This window comes from Schistocerca serialis, chromosome 5 (genome assembly GCF_023864345.2).
Source record: "Schistocerca serialis cubense isolate TAMUIC-IGC-003099 chromosome 5, iqSchSeri2.2, whole genome shotgun sequence".
NCBI classification, from domain to species: domain Eukaryota; kingdom Metazoa; phylum Arthropoda; class Insecta; order Orthoptera; family Acrididae; genus Schistocerca; species Schistocerca serialis.
In genome coordinates this window covers 705,773,741-705,791,995 of record NC_064642.1, presented here as the reverse complement: position 1 = coordinate 705,791,995, position 18,255 = coordinate 705,773,741, and the positions used below count along the sequence as shown (strand labels likewise).

Genomic DNA, 18,255 nt, shown 5'->3' with positions numbered 1-18,255 from the left:
AACATCTCCGTAACGCTATCACGGTTACCAAATAACCCTGTGACGAAACGCGCCGCTCTTCTTTGGATCTTATCTATCTCTTCCGTCAACCCGATCTGGTACGGATCCCACACTGATGACCAATACTCAAGTATAGGTCGAACGAGTGTTTTGTAAGCCACCTCCTTTGTTGATGGACTACATTTTCTAAGGACTCTCCCAATGAATCTCAACCTGGTACCCACCTTACCAACAATTAATTTTTTCAAATCGTTCCGCACGCATACTCCCAGATATTTTACAGAAGTTACTGCTACCAGTGTTTGTTCTGCTATCATATAATCATACAATAAAGGATCCTTCTTTCTATGTATTCGCAATACATTACATTTGTCTATGTTAAGGGTCAGTTGCCACTCCCTGTACCAAGTGCCTATCCGCTGCAGATCTTCCTGCATTTCGCTACAATTTTCTAATGCTGCAACTTCTCTGTATACTACAGCATCATCCGCGAAAAGCCGCATGGGACTTCCGACACTATCTACTAGGTGATTTATATATATTGTGAAAAGCAATGGTCCCATAACACTCCCCTGTGGCACGCCAGAGGTTACTTTAACGTCTGTAGACGTCTCTCCATTGACAATAACATGCTGTGTTCTGTTTGCTAAAAACTCTTCAATCCAGCCACACAGCTGGTCTGATATTCCGTAGGCTCTTACTTTGTTTATCAGGCGACAGTGCGGAACTGTATCGAACGCCTTCCGGAAGTCAAGAAAAATAGCATCTACCTGGGAGCCTGCATCTAATATTTTCTGGGTCTCATGAACAAATAAAGCGAGTTGGGTCTCACACGATCGCTGTTTCCGGAATCCATGTTGATTCCTACATAGTAGATTCTGGGTTTCCAAAAACGACATGATACTCGAGCAAAAAACATGTTCTAAAATTCTACAACAGATCAATGTCAGAGATATAGGTCTATAGCTTTGTGCATCTGCTCGACGACCCTTCTTGAAGACTGGGACTACCTGTGCTCTTTTCCAATCATTTGGAACTTTCCGTTCCTCTAGAGACTTGCGGAACACGGCTGTTAGAAGGGGGGCAAGTTCTTTTGCGTACTCTGTGTAGAATCGAATTGGCATCCCGTCAGGTCCAGTGGACCTTCCTCTGTTGAGTGATTCCAGTTGCTTTTCTATTCCTCGGACACTTATTTCGATGTCAGCCATTTTTTCGTTTGTGCGAGGATTTAGAGAAGGAACTGCAGTGCGGTCTTCCTTTGTGAAACAGTTTTGGAAAAAGGTGTTTAGTACTTCAGCTTTACGCATGTCATCCTCTGTTTCAATGCCATCATCATCCCGGAGTGTCTGGATATGCTGTTTCGAGCCACTTACTGATTTAACGTAAGACCAGAACTTCCTAGGATTTTCTGTCAAGTCGGTACATAGAATTCTACTTTCGAATTCACTGAACGCTTCACGCATAGCCCTCCTTACGCTAACTTTGACATCGTTTAGCTTTTGTTTGTCTGAGAGGTTTTGGCTGCGTTTAAACTTAGAGTGAAGCTCTCTTTGCTTTCGCAGTAGTTTCCTAACTTTGTTGTTGTACCACGGTGGGTTTTTCCCGTCCCTCACAGTTTTGCTCGGCACGTACCTGTCAGGCCTCAGCTCACCTGGTATTCCTCCTAAACTGGAACAACTCTGCACAGGCTCTCCAACAGTACTGGAATAGCATTCTGGCATTGATGCGGGTTCCTACCTGAAGTCCAGACGGGTCATGGGAAGCGTCCGATTCCACCTGTCGGCTTTGACCTGTGACGCAAGGCTGTTGTGTAGTGTGATGTCACGATGGCGCGGAGTTTAGTTTGTGAGAGTGGTGTGTTTGTAGGCGTTGTTTTGATGTGAATGGTGGTACTCTCTGGTGGTGTGTTTATGGGTAGTGAGTTATGTGGTGTATGGGGTTCATTTGCAGGTAGCATTGCACGTGTGTGGTATCATTGGTGACTGTGCATTCAGCGGAATTTTTTTTTTGGTGAGTTAACGATTTTGGTTTTGTTATGTCAACGTTATTGTCGTTTTTTTTTTCTGTTCGTCATGTGCGAATTTTGGTAAACTGCTTTGTTTTTGTCTTTGGTGGGTATGGATATGACTGACAAGGTCAACAGTTTTTGGTTGTCGGTGATGATGGGGGACAGCGCGTCGTCTCTAATAAATTTTCTTCAACTATTCGGATTTTTGGATGAAGTCGTGAAGTGTTCAGTGTGTCCTGAAGAAATGAGACTTACTAAAGTTCCGGCATCTCGGTCCGGGGACAGCTATATGTAGAGATGTCGTAAGGACAACAGGTCAAGGGAAGTGTTTGATTCCAATTTTGTTGGTTTGTTGTGCCTTTTGAGATAGCTACAATTGTGGACGTGGTTGTAGTTTTGGCATCTATGATGTATATACACAGGCTGAAGAGATGAATGAAAGTTTGCACCAAGCCCAGGATTCGAACCTGGTTCTAAGATGGGAGGCATGCTACAATGTCCATGCAGTTGGGCAAATCCGCTGGTTGCTTAGTGGTTAGCACAGCTTCCTAGTGAGCAGGAGATCTGGGCTCGAATCTTGGCCTGGGTGCAAATTTTCATTAATCTCTTCAGTCTGCATACATACATCATAGATGCTTGAGACTTGAAAAAGTCTCTTGAACCTTATAGGTTCCTGTCATATACTGAACAGTATACATCCTGCCCTGCCACTGACATATAAAGAAACAAATATGTTTTGATAAATGCCAGGGCAGTTCCTTCAACTAGGTTCCAATTTGGCATTATACATGGTGCTATATTCACCTGTCTTAATATACAACTTATGTTTTCCTTATATTAAGTTAACACACCCTCAACTATAGTAAAGTGGTCTTTGGACGAATACGTTAAACTACTAGCCTACCTAGAGCTAATATAAATTAGTAAGTATTAATTTTTGCCCAAGTAGGCTCAGAATAATAGCAGTACTCGTTTGTACAGCATGCAACATAAAAGCTGGTATACTGACAAGTCGAAGATTATTCTATTACAGAGAATGACAGTTAAAAATGATCATCTAGAAATGAAGGGCAGCGGAGATAATTCTGTGCGAGGTATGTGGCCGTGAAACTCACAGCCTTTCTGGTGAAGCTTCGGTGGTGAAGCTAATTGCATCGTTTAGCTGTCTCTCATTAACAACATTCCAAGAACACGTTACATCGGACAGTAGTAGTTTTTTATTTTCCTCAGACATTTTTACACGTTTCTCTGACAGCCTGCAAGTAAATAAATCAATATATCAACTGGAAACATTACGTCATTTAGTCATCTCCCTCACTCACTGCAAGGTTTTACCGTACGTCTTTCAAGAACTCAGAAGGTGAAACGGTGTTAACAGCATCCGACAGGCGCCAGCTGATATTTCACAACGCTTATCATCACAACGCCAGTCCCGACAACACATCTTAAAAATACATATTTGTTTCTTTACGAGGATATAATTGACTAGCCGTTTGACATTTCTGCATCACTTCTCAATCGTACACAAAGCAAAGCTTCTCAAAGTGAAAGCTATGCAACGGCGAGTGGTATATCTGTCACTGATTTCTCAGACTGTGTTAGGTCGATTCGTGGCAAGTCTGGACACAAAGGTATTGAATATTTATTTGAACGTCCTCAGTTCCATAATGAGGACGATATATTGTATTTTGAACTTAACACGCAGAGATCTCTGATAGCAACACCACCTAGAGTGATGTTGCTGATAGCCCTGTTTGCAGCTGCGTTGACGCAAGAAACTTACGATAGAGACATTGCCGCGATTGATTTTCGTAAATATTCAAATATTTTGTGAATATCTATATCAAGCTTGCCGAACCATTACGTTCTGCAATTGTTTGGAACAATTTATACTTGTTTAAGGAATTATTTCGACTGCAACATAAAAGAGCCTTCACTTAAAAACAAAGTGTACCTCTTATACTGAGACTGTAATACCTTAAGTTTAGCGTAATGAATTTAGTAAGCTGATATTTATATTACAGATTCAGTTTCTCTCTGAGGACGCTTAAACATGTAAGACAAAACGATAACAATGAACAGCTAATAAAAGTAAGTTGAAGACTTGAAAATTAATAACTGGTTAACGGCAAATGTACTGTCACTAGAGGTAAATAAAACGCTTCTGTAACTTTTTCGTCACCGATAATATCACGTTTTTGGGATGAAAATGTCAAAACGTTGGCTAACTTCTTTTACTTTTGTTCACTAATGTCTTATAGCATCGTGTTGTGTAGTACCGTAACTCGGCGATGTGGAGAAAAAGCTTTTGGTGGGCAGAAGCTTGTAGGACCAAATAAGGACAACAGGTGACATGCATTTAGATATACTGACAACAGCTTCACAACACACTCATTCCCTTATGATCTTCTTGGTTAACAGTCACTCTCATTGTCAGTTTGAAAACGGCGGTAACATTCATATGTGTGATACTAGAAGAAGAAATGACAGTGTACTATACGTTAGTCATCACTCAGCCTTAGCATTTTATCAGGAGTACCCCAGAAAGGTACAAGGTTAGGTGCATGGACTACTGTTGTAACAATTTTATTTTCAAAGGACACATGTTAACTCACTAAACATCATACCTACACTGGCTTAAACCTAACCCCCTACAGGAAGCTACTAGGTCTGAGACATGTTTGCGCCTGTCTAGAATGGGAATGCAGTCATTAGTGTTCGCGTGAGCTACCATTGCAGTCAGCACAACTAACAGAGGGTTAATTTGGCACAGAAAGAAAAGTGACTCAGTCGATACAATAGTGAGTTGTCACAATTACAATCCATGGAATATGAAATAACTACTTGAAAATGTATCGCTAACTGGGGTCACATAGGCCCTACTACAGCAGCAGCTAAACAGTTACCATATATCACTGATGAAAAACACTCACTATAAAAAATTTAAAACATATGAAAAAGGCCTAAGTTTCATCCCTTCTACATCTGTATCCTAAAGCAGGTTATTGGCAGCCAGGTATAGGTTGTAATGTACGATGTGATGTGAAAAGCAGCTAGCACTATATCATTTCTTGGATTTTCAGTGCAGTAGCTGAACAGAATTTGCTTGAAGTTTCACCATTGTCTAATTTGTTTGGTTGTATTTTCATCATTCAGAGCAGAACTTCAGCGGATGAAAGCATTCGTGTTTAGAAAAGGAAGAAAAATAGCACAATGAAAGTGATAAATTGGTTCTAACACTTCCAATGGCTGAAAGTGAATGTTTCAGAGTTGTGTAATTGTTTCAACCAAAGGCAGAGGTACGTTTGTTAATGGCATAGGTGTTTCTTCTGTTCTTATTTTAACTTATGTTTAAATACACCTATTAATAAGCTTGATTAAAATCAGAAACACAGGCATAAAGAAAGATTAGTGCAATATACTGTAGACAGTGCTTTATTTTCCATTGTTCAGAGTAGATCATTGTTTTCAGGTAAGAAAGTGTTTAAAAGGTTCTGCACTAACGTAATACATGACTCGACAATCAAATAAATTTAAAACTAACTAACAGACACACTTCTTTTGTAAATTATCTGAAAATAGTAAATATAAGTCATTTTAATGATATAAATAATAGGGTTTATAGAATAACAAGCAAAGTATTTAGAGAAGAGTCTTTTTATTAAAGTAACATATGGCATGTGCCTAAATAGAACTAATAAAGGGACATTCTGGCAATCAGATTTTTGTATCTGTTTTATTCCTGATGTTTCAAACACCAATCTGCCGGCCGGTGTGGCCGTGCGGTTAAAGGCGCTTCAGTCTGGAACCGCGTGATCACTACGGTCGCAGGTTCGAATCCTGCCTTGGGCATGGATGTGTGTGATGTCCTTAGGTTAGTTAGGTTTAATTAGTTCTAAGTTCTAGGCGACTGATGACCTCAGAAGTTAAGTCGCATAGTGCTCAGAGCCATTTGAGCCAAACACCAATCTGCCAAAACATTTCAATACAACTCTCAAAAATGTTCAATCAAATCAACTCCAAAAATTCTCCAGGCAATCTCAACTCACTAAAGGCAAGACAGTGGTCAATGGGCCACGTGGGTCTATCTGTAGTGTTCGAGACTGGTTATCACTGGATTGCTGGCTCAAGTATTATATCACGAAACATCTGTTTTTTTAGGTTCATTTCCAATACCTATGTCAGTTCAATATTAAATTATTCAAATAAATAATTCTTAACACATATCTAATTATAATTTTGTTTGAAAATTGCATTTGAGTTGAGGGGAAACGTGATAGAAGAGAGAGAATGTGGATAAAGTTAAACATACTACTGTGGCGTTTTTTCTGAAAGCAGGTAGACTTTATTCAGGATTCCAATACACCATATTATTCCCCACTCTTTTATTTACAAAACCCTATTTTTGCACATAATCTCTCTTCAGTGTGACAGCCTTACGCCACCTTACTGGGAGTGCCTGTCTGTATGCCCATATGGTGCCACTTACTGATCAATGTCAGAGCCAATGTCTTGCTTCATCAATAAAGGCCCCATCATCCAAGTACTGCTTCCCATGGAGTGCGTCCTTCATTGGGCTAGATGGATGGAAGTCAGAAGATGTGAGATCTGGCTGTAGAGTGGATGAGGAAGAACAGTCCATCAAAATTTTCTGAGCTTCTGTCAAGTGCGCAGATTTGTGTGAAACCATGCATTGTTGAAGAGAGGGAAACGTTCGTTTGCATTTTTGTGGCGATGAACACACTAAAGTAATTTCTCCAATTTCCTGAGAGTGACACAAAACACTTCAGAGTCAATTGCTGCACAACAAGGGAGGACATCAAACAGAATAACACCTTCAGATTCCCAGAAGACCATTCCCATGACTTTACCGACTGAAGATGCGGCTTTGAACTTTTTCTTAGGGGGAGAGGTAGTGTGGTGCCAGTCTATGGATTGCCACTTTGTTAATTGTTTGGAGTGATAATCCCAGGTTTCGTTGCTTGTGACGATGTTGAACAGAAAATTGAATTGTCACAATCAACCTCATAATACTTAAGCATTTCCACACAGATAGCCCTTCGTTGCTCTTTACAGTTTTCTGTTAGGCGGCAAGGAAACCAACAGGTGCACACACACATTTGAGTACCCCAACTGGAGGACAAGTATGTCAGAACTATCAATTGAGACATCCAGTTGGACGCTGAGGTGTTTGACTGTGATTCATCGATCACTTCAAGTGAGAGCATCTGCACTTTCAGTGACTTACTGTACTGTATTATGTGCTTAAAATATTTATGTTATTGAATCAATGTTACTGTTATGTAACATGTATTTAAAACTGTGTACTAAGGGTACAAAGTAAGCCATATCCTACTTAAAAAGTTAATAAATAACTAAAGATTTATTGATTAATTAGTTATTTGTTAATTAAAGTAGGATAATAGGCTCCTACATACCTCTTTTTTCTATTTGACAGACTTTTCCTAAAAATCTTGATTTATAGCTGCCCTAAATCTAAACAGAATGAGGAAAATGCCTATGTATGCTATTAAAAAAATTAATTCATTATCAGCTTCAGTTAACAATAACACTTTTCTTAATCTTTTGCATCTGCCCAAAATTTTGGCTGTGAGGGCAGTGTAATTCTCAAAAGGAAAATAGAGTTTTGTAGTTTAAGTGGGAAAGTAGTGAAGTGGATTGAGGATTACCAAACAGCTAGAAGACAAAAGGCCTTCTGTTAATGACTGTGATGGAATACCAATTTCATCAGAGTTGTATGTGATTTGCATATGACAGAGCTCTTTGTTGGGTCGCTTGCTGCGTATTACACTTATAAATGATACAATGACTATGCACAATAACTGCAAGCATGTGTATCATCCTTAAAGACAGCATATTCCTCTTAGTTGATAAAAGACCAGACAACAACCTTGTGACATCTGTGAACACTGCTTTCATCAACATCCAAAAACATTTAGTTGTAATGGGCTCACTGTATGTGCTACAAATTCCAAGAATATGGGGGCCATTGGTCTCAGAAAGAAGAAAAAAACATACTTTTAAAATACAAAGAACAACAATTGAAGTACAGATATTCATTCCAATTCTTGGACTTACACACTGACAAAAAATAAATTGGTTGTATTAAGTTCTGGACCTATGAAGACAATTCAGTGATCATTTTGTGCCTTACTAAAAATTGTAATGATTACTAATAGGGACACTATTGGAACTGCCTGCATATGAGCCTTCCCTTCATTACTGTCATCTGGTATCATTATCTTCCAAGCTCAAATTTAATCAAAGAAAGTCTCTATTGCTCATAACAGATGGACTTCAATTGCATGTGGTGTGCATTCATAAATATTAATAAAGTCCAAAAGGATTTAATATAATGGATAATTGTAGATCAGTACTGTTATTACATAAGTGGGACATCAGCATACATGATAAATTCTAGCATCAACATCTTGCAAAATAATATGTAGGCCTACCAGAATATTCAAAGGTTCTTATGTTTTGTTGTTAGTCATGTATAAATAACTATAATGACTGAAGTTAAACATCATAATAGTAAAATTAATGTATCTGAAATAATGTGTTTTTCAGTATTATTCTATAAATATTTAAATATTTCTGTTTATGTATTTTATAGTAATTCTGTGTTATAGAACTTGATTTTCTCCATAGTTCAACAGAACTCCAGACAACTAAACTAAAATCAGCATCCAAAAGTAGCTATGATATCTTCTTCTGTATCGCAGTATTGCATGACTTTGTCTACATTCTGAATCCACATGTCCTGTCCATTTTCCTTAGAATGTGATATGTGAAGTTGTAATGAAATGAAGATCCAATTCCATGGTCGAACTGTGACTCTGTTAATGAGATACGAAAAAATTAAGCAAATAAAAATTTTTACTCAATTCAGAAGAACAGAAGAACTGAAAGCAAAGAGATGAGACACATCTTACAAGACAGATAAAAAAAGCAAACCAACATTTATATAATTCGTAAATTTAGAGAACACTTACGGTAATATTGATTGAGATACGCTATAAAATTAGAAGGTAGTTGGGATAAAGTACAGGGAGGAAAAGGTTATATAGTTCTACAATTCCAAGAGCTTAAGGACATGAAATGGAGGCAGTAGCTGAGATGGGAGTGAGAAAATATTTCAGCCTACTCCTCATGTAACTTGGTCTGTACACTGAGTAAATGGCAGAGGAAATCAAAGAGAAATTTGGAAAGGAATTAAGGCCCAGGGAGAAAGAATAAAAACTGTGAGGTTATCTCATGAAGCAGCTCAGCTGGCCATGGCTCTAAAGCTGTTGTGGATCCACATCCCTATCAGTACCTTCCAAAATCTCACTGACTCTCTTCCTGCACATGTCACAACAGTTTGTGCTGCAAGAGGTGGTTATTCAGGATTTTGACAGGTGCTCAGATTAATTTAAGGGGACAGTGTAATACATGCTTAACATAAAGTCATCTCCCATCCAATGCTTATTCACTTTACGCTACTTTATATAAATGTGGTCAACATTTTTAGGCTACTCCTACAGTATACAGAAGAAATTCGCTGTTTGATTGGCTAGTAGAACGAATTTCGTATGACAAAATAATTTTTGTAATGTGCTTACGCCTCTAGGTGGCACCATTGAATAATTTCCACATCAAGACAGCCCCTGTAAGCGTGATACGCCTATTATACAGAGACAGCTGTTGGTAAAGGTTTGGTGACTAAAAATATGGTTTGGTGACGAAAGAGCCCTTGTAATGACCACAGAAACCTTGCCATGTGTTCACTGTGTCAGTTAAAACTACATTTATGCGTGAGACCAGCTATTACATGCATATTTTACATGCATAAGTGTAATAAGTATGGATGCTGGTAACAAGTAATGATATCGAAAAATGTTTCAAGGTTCCCTGAGAACATCATCTTAAGAACATTAGGTACAAAATTCGACGATGTGGCATGGATAGAAAGTACCGTTTTTATTTTACTTGGTCCATTTATTTGATGCAAACTGTTACACAGCACAGTTTTGAGTGTAATGTTAATGTTTATCCTGTTTGCTCCTTTTATATTTGTATATTGGTCAACTTTTTACTTTTAAAATGCAGTACCACTACATTCTCTATGACGGCATTTACTGTATGTACCCTCCATTTCCCTGCTTTTACTCAGTTTTGTTTATCTTACTGATATTGCTTACATTGTTAATATATTCTGTGCTTACATTGATAATTTTTTTCTTTGAATTGGTTTGTCTCTGTCAGTCTCTGTGTTTTATACCTCCTGAAGTAACCTTGCCAAGTACTAATTTTATTTTATTTTATTGGTATTGTTTGTTAATATAAACTGTTATGCAGGCTTGCAGTTCCAGATTTGTGTTAAAGTTTCTTGTGTTTGCTCCCTTTACGTTTGTTTATTGTTCAACTTTTCACTTTTTACATTGCATTACCACTTCACTGTCGAAAATGTTCTTTACTGTATTTTTCTGCTTCAATCTAGATAGGTAATTTCTTTTCCTATGTCATTTACAAACATTGTAACTTCTTTGGCGACATTAGTCAGTAAATGTGGCCTTGTAAACTGAAAACTTGCTAACACAATAAAAGTAATCTTTGTGCAGAACAAAAGTAAAGTAGCGCTTTTCGTTTATTAGTAATAGAAGTGGCCATCTCCATATTTCTGCTGCGCCAACGAAATTTTAATCATATTATTAAAGAGAACAAAAATGCATTAGTAGACAATCCTTATTCATCCCATAGGATTTACAATTTTGACTCGAATTCTCGAACATTCTTTCATTAATTCTTCTAGTAACCTCACTGATACCATGATTCACACATTTTAATTTCTGGTGGTGCCAGAAATGAAAATAGCATCATTCCAGAAATGACCAAAAATTCTTTCACATTTTAACTTTACAGTTTGATCATATTAACAATGGTTTACACATCCCATCACACTGCAAGCATGCAAGAATTCATATTATATGAGACTTACAGGTTTTTACCAACAATAGTAACTGTACACAAAGAAATAAAAAAACATAATTTTTTAAAAAATCGCTGACTCATACATTTTACATTGCCATTAAATAAAGATTTAACAAGGAAACATGGTATTGTCATATACTGAAGAGCTTAATAAGAGTGTTACAACGTTTGTATAGATTTGTCAGAATCACGAATACCAGAACTATGACGAAAAGCACATACATTTTACTTTGGCATTAAAGAAAGATTAAGCAAGGAAACATTATACATATATTTGTTTCGTGCTGTATAGAGTATAACATTGTGTCACACAGTCTGCGAATTTCGAGGTGGCAGAGTTAAAGGAGCAAAAAGTCTGCATTAAGTTTTGTGAGCAACTCAAGAAAACCTTTACAGAGGCACCAAATGATGCAAGAAGCGTATGGTGATGAGTACTTGAGCCGTACTCGATGCTACAAATGGTTTAAAAACGGCCGGACGGAAGTTAAAGATGACACTCGTTCAGGACGCCCTTCAACGTCTACAGACGACACTCAAGTCAGGAATGTCAATGAAATTGTGCATGCCTATGGAAGACTAACTGCCCAAGAGATTGCAGAGGAATGTAAAATTTCAGTTTGTTCTTGTCATGCAATCCTGACACAGCATCTTGGAATGTATCATGCTGCCGCCATGTTCGTCCCACATCTCATGAGTCAAGACCAGAAAGACTTCCGCCACGCAATCTGTGAAGAGTTCTTGTACAAAAAAACGAAATCAGTGTGCTGCCTCATCCCCCATATTCTCCAGTTCTGGCCCTTGCGGACTTCTTTTATTTCCAAAGTTGAAACCTCCTTGGAAGGACGAAGATTTGCAACAAAGGGCGAGATAAAAGAAAATTCGCAGACGGTGGTTCTCGTGATCCAGCAAGAGGCCTACCAGAACTGCTTCTGGAAATGAAAACGGCGTTTGGAGCGGTGTGTCAATCGTGGAGGAGACTATTTCGAAAGAGATCATGCTCAATAAGTAATTGGTAAGCATATAAAATTTTTGTGGACCAAGTTCCGGAATTTTTCGAACAGGCCTCGTATATAAATCCTACTAAGGCTTTCAACCTTTTTCTAAAAACTATAATCAGTTTAATAGTTCATCTACTACACGACAAAAACTTTTTTTTCCTTTTTTGTTAGAATGAGTGTTCAGCAAAATATAAATAAGAAGAAGAATACTGTTATGGTTGCACAGATAATAAACATCGATTTCACTACATGTCCTATAATATCCTTCTCAGTGAAATCAACGAAAACCCTACACCAATAGCTGCTTTGTCTTGCACATGAGGAATGTGTGTCTGGAAATTATGCCTGCGAGAAACTGCACATGGTTCACTGTTCACAGACTCACAAGGGGAGGCCGCCAATTGTGAAATTCAGATTCGATTCATACTGCGCATAATAAAAGCTCATGGCCAGAGGTGTAATGTGGCAAAGCACCAAGATGCACTTCTCAGCCGTTGTCGAGGAAATCAACAGTTGAAAGAAACCGTTGCGGTGAAATACTCTCTACGATTAATGATTTTCTACAGCGTCATAGCGCAGCGGTAAGTGCTGGGGTTCGTAATCCGAAGGTCGCCGGATCGAATCTCGCGCCATGCAATATTTTTTTTATTATGAGTTTTTTGCAATTCAAATATATATATATATATATATATATATATATATATATATATATATATATATATATATATACTCCTGGAAATGGAAAAAAGAACACATTGACACTGGTGTGTCAGACCCACCATACTTGCTCCGGACACTGCGAGAGGGCTGTACAAGCAATGATCACACGCACGGCACAGCGGACACACCAGGAACCGCGGTGTTGGCCGTCGAATGGCGCTAGCTGCGCAGCATTTGTGCACCGCCGCCGTCAGTGTCAGCCAGTTTGCCGTGGCATACGGAGCTCCATCGCAGTCTTTAACACTGGTAGCATGCCGCGACAGCGTGGACGTGAACCGTATGTGCAGTTGACGGACTTTGAGCGAGGGCGTATAGTGGGCATGCGGGAGGCCGGGTGGACGTACCGCCGAATTGCTCAACACGTGGGGTGTGAGGTCTCCACAGTACATCGATGTTGTCGCCAGTGGTCGGCGGAAGGTGCACGTGCCCGTCGACCTGGGACCGGACCGCAGCGACGCACGGATGCACGCCAAGACCGTAGGATCCTACGCAGTGCCGTAGGGGACTGCACCGCCACTTCCCAGCAAATTAGGGACACTATTGCTCCTGGGGTATCGGCGAGGACCATTCGCAACCGTCTCCATGAAGCTGCGCTACGGTCCCGCACACCGTTAGGCCGTCTTCCGCTCACGCCCCAACATCGTGCAGCCCGCCTCCAGTGGTGTCGCGACAGGCGTGAGTGGAGGGACGAATGGAGACGTGTCGTCTTCAGCGATGAGAGTCGCTTCTGCCTTGGTGCCAATGATGGTCGTATGCGTGTTTGGCGCCGTGCAGGTGAGCGCCACAATCAGGACTGCATACGACCGAGGCACACAGGGCCAACACCCGGCATCATGGTGTGGGGAGCGATCTCCTACACTGGCCGTACACCACTGGTGATCGTCGAGGGGACACTGAATAGTGCACGGTACATCCAAACCGTCATCGAGCCCATCGTTCTACCATTCCTAGACCGGCAAGGGAACTTGCTGTTCCAACAGGACAATGCACGTCCGCATGTATCCCGTGCCACCCAACGTGCTCTAGAAGGTGTAAGTCAACTACCTTGGCCAGCAAGATCTCTGGATCTGTCCCCCATTGAGCATGTTTGGGACTGGATGAAGCGTCGTCTCACGCGGTCTGCACGTCCAGCACGAACGCTGGTCCAACTGAGGCGCCAGGTGGAAATGGCATGGCAAGCCGTTCCACGGGACTACATCCAGCATCTCTACGATCGTCTCCATGGGAGAATAGCAGCCTGCATTGCTGCGAAAGGTGGATATACACTGTACTAGTGCCGACATTGTGCATGCTCTGTTGCCTGTGTCTATGTGCCTGTGGTTCTGTCAGTGTGATCATGTGATGTATCTGACCCCAGGAATGTGTCAATAAAGTTTCCCCTTCCTGGGACAATGAATTCACGGTGTTCTTATTTCAATTTCCAGGAGTGTATATATATATATATATATATATATATATATATATATATATATATATATAAACTATTAATGAATTGCTTATGCATGTTGGTGAAGGCGGATCGCTCTCCAATTATACCGCTTCCATTTTTCCGTTTGTTTAACAGGGTGTACCAAAGCTGTCCCGTCCGCACTGATTTTCGACGATGTTATAAGCTGCACTAGGGACCGCATCTACCTTCTTTCGAAGATAGCAGGCAACTACGCTGTTATGGGGCGGCTCGTTTTTCTGTCTTTCAAGTGTAACGAGCGAGTAACGTAGTTTATATTTCATACCTGCCACATCAAGTTTGTGTTCGTGGGGTCTCTATTTTAATTCGAACGTTTGACTTACGCTATACGTATTCGTTTCTACGTCTTCCGTTAACTATACGTGGTTAACATTATGAAGACAATTAATAACATTTGTGAAATACAACTTTGTTTGCGAAAAACATAATGATGTTCGAAGTCGCCAGTTTTTGCACGACAAACGACTTTCAACAACTTATTATATGCATAATTGTTGCAACTGATTGCCGGGAATTATATATATATATATATATATATATATATATATATATATATATATATATATTAATTACAAAAAACAAATACTAAAAAAAAAGGTTGCATCAAGCGAGATTCGATCCGGCGACCCTCGGATTACGAATCTGAGCGCTTACCGCTGCGCCACGACGCTGTAGAAAATTATTAATCGTAGAGAGTATTTCACCGCAACGGTTTCTTTTAACTGTCGATTTTCTCGACAACGGCTGAGAAGTGCATCTTGGTGCTTTGCCACATTACACCTCTGGCCATGAGCTTTTATTATGCGCAGTATGAATCGAATCTGAATTTCACAATTGGCGGCCTCCCCTTGTCAGTCACAAGATTACCGGAACTGTGGAGTTCGGTTCACAGGGGCTAGAATTGCCTTTGTTTCTTCTTTGGTGTCATTGTATTAGTAACAAGAGATCAGGTTCATCAACGAAAAACGAGCGCAGATATGCAATTGTGCTTACAGTGAAACTTCCTGGCAGATTAAATCTGTGTGCCGGACCGAGACTCGAACTCGGGACCTTTGCCTTTCGCGGGCAAGTGCTCTACCAACTGAGCTATCCAAGCACGACTCACACCCCGTCCTCACAGCTTTACTTCTGCCAGTACTTACAGTCACTTACAGTGACCCATTAGAATGGTCAGCATGAGAAACGAGGCTTCTGTAATTAACCTAGCAACGGTCAGAAACAGACGCTTAGAAAAAGAGGGCAATTGTAACAATGCAGCAGCTGTAATGTCCAGTATGCTGAGCTGAAGTTCTGATATCAAAGAATCTGGAGGCAGGGACTGAGAGCCAGTACTCACTTTCATTGTGTGTGGCAAAACGACACAAAAGAAAAAAGGATTCCCACCCAACTAACTGTAGGAAAGTAGTCTTTGTTGTTACAAAGAAGGGCGGTCAAATCCAATCTCTGTGGCACGCACATGCGCCACCGATCTTCCTTCAATCAAAATAGCGGCTCTTGCTAATGTTTTCTTCGCTGCCTGGGAGGCCCCGGCTCAGCTGTGGTTGTATAGACTGCCTTCAGGCTGCTGACAGACGCACGTGCCCAGCTAGAATCTGAGATTGGGAAATGACTTGCTTGCTTTCTACACCACGCCTGCAGATGTCAACAGTAACAACAGGAAGCATTGTTTGCTGAGGTTCACCATCGTATGCTTGCAGCTCCTATGTCAGCAGGCAGCAGTGTGCTTCTCCAGAGGCCAGCTCCATTTAGGTCGCTCAGACTCAGTCCCTTTACTATTTACATAAACGATCTGGTTGATGGTATTGACAGCGGCCTTAGTCTGTTTGCCGATGATGCTGTAGTCTACAGGAAAATAGTATCACACGAAAGTTGTGAACAAATCAAAGAGGATTTGCAGAAAATAAATGCGTGGTGTAATGACTGGCAGTTATCTCTCAATATTAGTAAGTGTAGTCTATTGCGTATAACAAGGCGAAAATCCTCGTTAATCTATGAGTACAAAATAAATGATCAGTCTTTGGAAACGGTAACATCAGCCAAGTATCTGGCTGTGACTATTCGAAATGATCTCAAATGGAATGATCAGATTACACAAGTAACTGGTAAGGCGAACTCTAGTTTGCGGTTTATTGGTAGAATCCTGAAGCGATGCAGTCCTTCAACAAAGGAAATAGCTTACGATACGTTAGTTCATCCAGTCTTGGAGTATTGTTCGTCTGTGTGGGACCCTTACCAGTTGGGTCTGATTCAAGAGATTGAGAAGGTCCAAATGGCTCTGAGCACTATGGGACTCAACTGCTGAGGTCATAAGTCCCCTAGAACTTAGAACTACTTAAACCTAACTAACCTAAGAACAACACACACATCCATGCCCGAGGCAGAATTCGAACCTGCGACCGTAGCGGTCGCGCGGTTCCAGACTGTAGCGCCAGAACCGCCCGGCCACCAGCGGCCGGCGAGAAGGTCTAAAGAAGAGCGGCAAGGTTCGTGACTGGTACATTTAGCCATCGCGAGAGCGTTGCAAACCTCATAGGAAGTCTGCAGATAGACGACGCGCTAAAGAGAAGGGGCTGCTCTCTAAATTCTGAAATCCGATCTTCACCGAGGATATAGAGCATATATTATTACGACCAACTTTCAAATCGCGTAATGATCATCATTCAAAGATAAGGGAAATAAGAGCTCGTACTGAGGCGTTCAGACAGTCGTTTTTCCCTCGCGCGATCCGCGAGTGGAACAGAGGGGGGGAAATATGACTTTGGCGCGAATTGTACCCTCCGCCGCAACCGCTTGGTGGCTAGCGGAGTATATATATAGATGTAGATGTAGATGCTGTTTACTGCTGGTTGAGTCCTGTTGCAGTTCATTGCTCTATGACTAACTGTATCTCGGGATTCCCCCTTTTCGTGTCTGCCAGTCCAGACATCGCTCACCACTCTCGTATTTCTGAACATAATTTATTTAACTTAATAGTTTTTGTCATACATACATGTTTTAATACAAATCTGGATGTATATAATTGAGAAACTGACTTTACATGGGTTGATACCGTCAACTAAATTTACATTAACTTGTAAAGGGGACTTGTATTACAATAAAATTAAGCTGATCACCTTCAATAACTTACTTAACCTTTTCGCTGCTATAGGCGTGCTCCCTGCATTCGTTGGTGAGGGTGGATTTTGTTGAGGCTGCACTGCTCACCAAATGCTGGTGCTGTGTTGAGAGATGGCGTTCCAGCTAATACGAAATATGTATCATCTGATTTTTAGAAAACTCTTGGGCGAAAATATCTGATTTTTGCCCATCTTATAGTCTGATATCTTCACTTGATAAAGTAATGAATTTATTTTCGTTGTCGATCATACTTACTGCGTTAGAACAAATTAAGTAAGGCACTGCAAGTAATTTTAAGGTGTTTGCAGAGAAGTAAAGTTTGTGCATAGTTGATTTTAGCTCATACATTGAAGTAAATGAAATGCAGCTAAGAAATCGACATTTTATTTAAAATTGAGAGCGGAATGTTATCTCGTTTCTTTCTCAAGTTATGGGGATTTATATCCGAAGGACGCGAAGCGACTATTCACGTCCTCGCGGATCACGAATCATGTGGTCATAACAATCGTGAGATCTTAAACTATTGAAGATTTCGAAGCGATGTTTTTTGCAAATGAAAGCACGCAGTGATGCACATATGTCTTACGACAAACGCTCGAAATTTTTTTATTTACCGAGACAAGGGAGTAACTCGGCGGCAGTAGCGAGAGGTCGGCGGCTCAGGACACATCCAGACATCCATAGTAATGTAAGAAAAACTAAGGAGTGCGCATACACACATCCACAGTAACTAGGGTAACGACGTAGCAGGATGTGTATGCACGCCCATATCAGCGAAATGGTTAAATACTAAAAAAGGTCCTGTTAGTCGTAAGGTCACAAAACCTTGAAGATTATACATTGATAGTCCACGACGTTTGATGTAGCCTGGTGGCGTTGCGGGCGCATGACGCGGTAACAGAAGTGTGTCAGCACAGCATACACTGTTGGGGGGATCACCCTAGTGAACA

At 40.5% G+C, this 18,255-nt stretch overlaps 1 protein-coding gene and 1 non-coding gene across 3 annotated transcripts in view; both read right to left on the bottom strand.

Annotated features, from left to right (window-relative positions):
- Positions 1-3,555, bottom strand: part of LOC126481542 (uncharacterized) — a 36,797-nt gene extending 33,242 nt beyond the window's left edge. Inside the window, exons 1-2 of one of the 2 annotated variants that reach the window (XM_050105369.1) lie at positions 3,344-3,555; positions 3,124-3,264 (exon numbers count right to left, since the gene is read on the bottom strand). In XM_050105369.1, coding sequence (XP_049961326.1) covers positions 3,124-3,242 — 119 coding nt within the window. In that variant the 5' untranslated portion in view covers positions 3,243-3,264; positions 3,344-3,555. The remainder of the gene's footprint in view (positions 1-3,123; positions 3,265-3,343) is intronic. The other variant, XM_050105368.1, reaches the window with a different exon arrangement.
- An 11,655-nt stretch (positions 3,556-15,210) lies between these two features.
- Positions 15,211-15,285, bottom strand: Trnas-cga (transfer RNA serine (anticodon CGA)). Its single transcript has one exon. It is a non-coding gene; the product is annotated as a tRNA-Ser (tRNA).
- Positions 15,286-18,255: the final 2,970 nt, after the last annotated feature.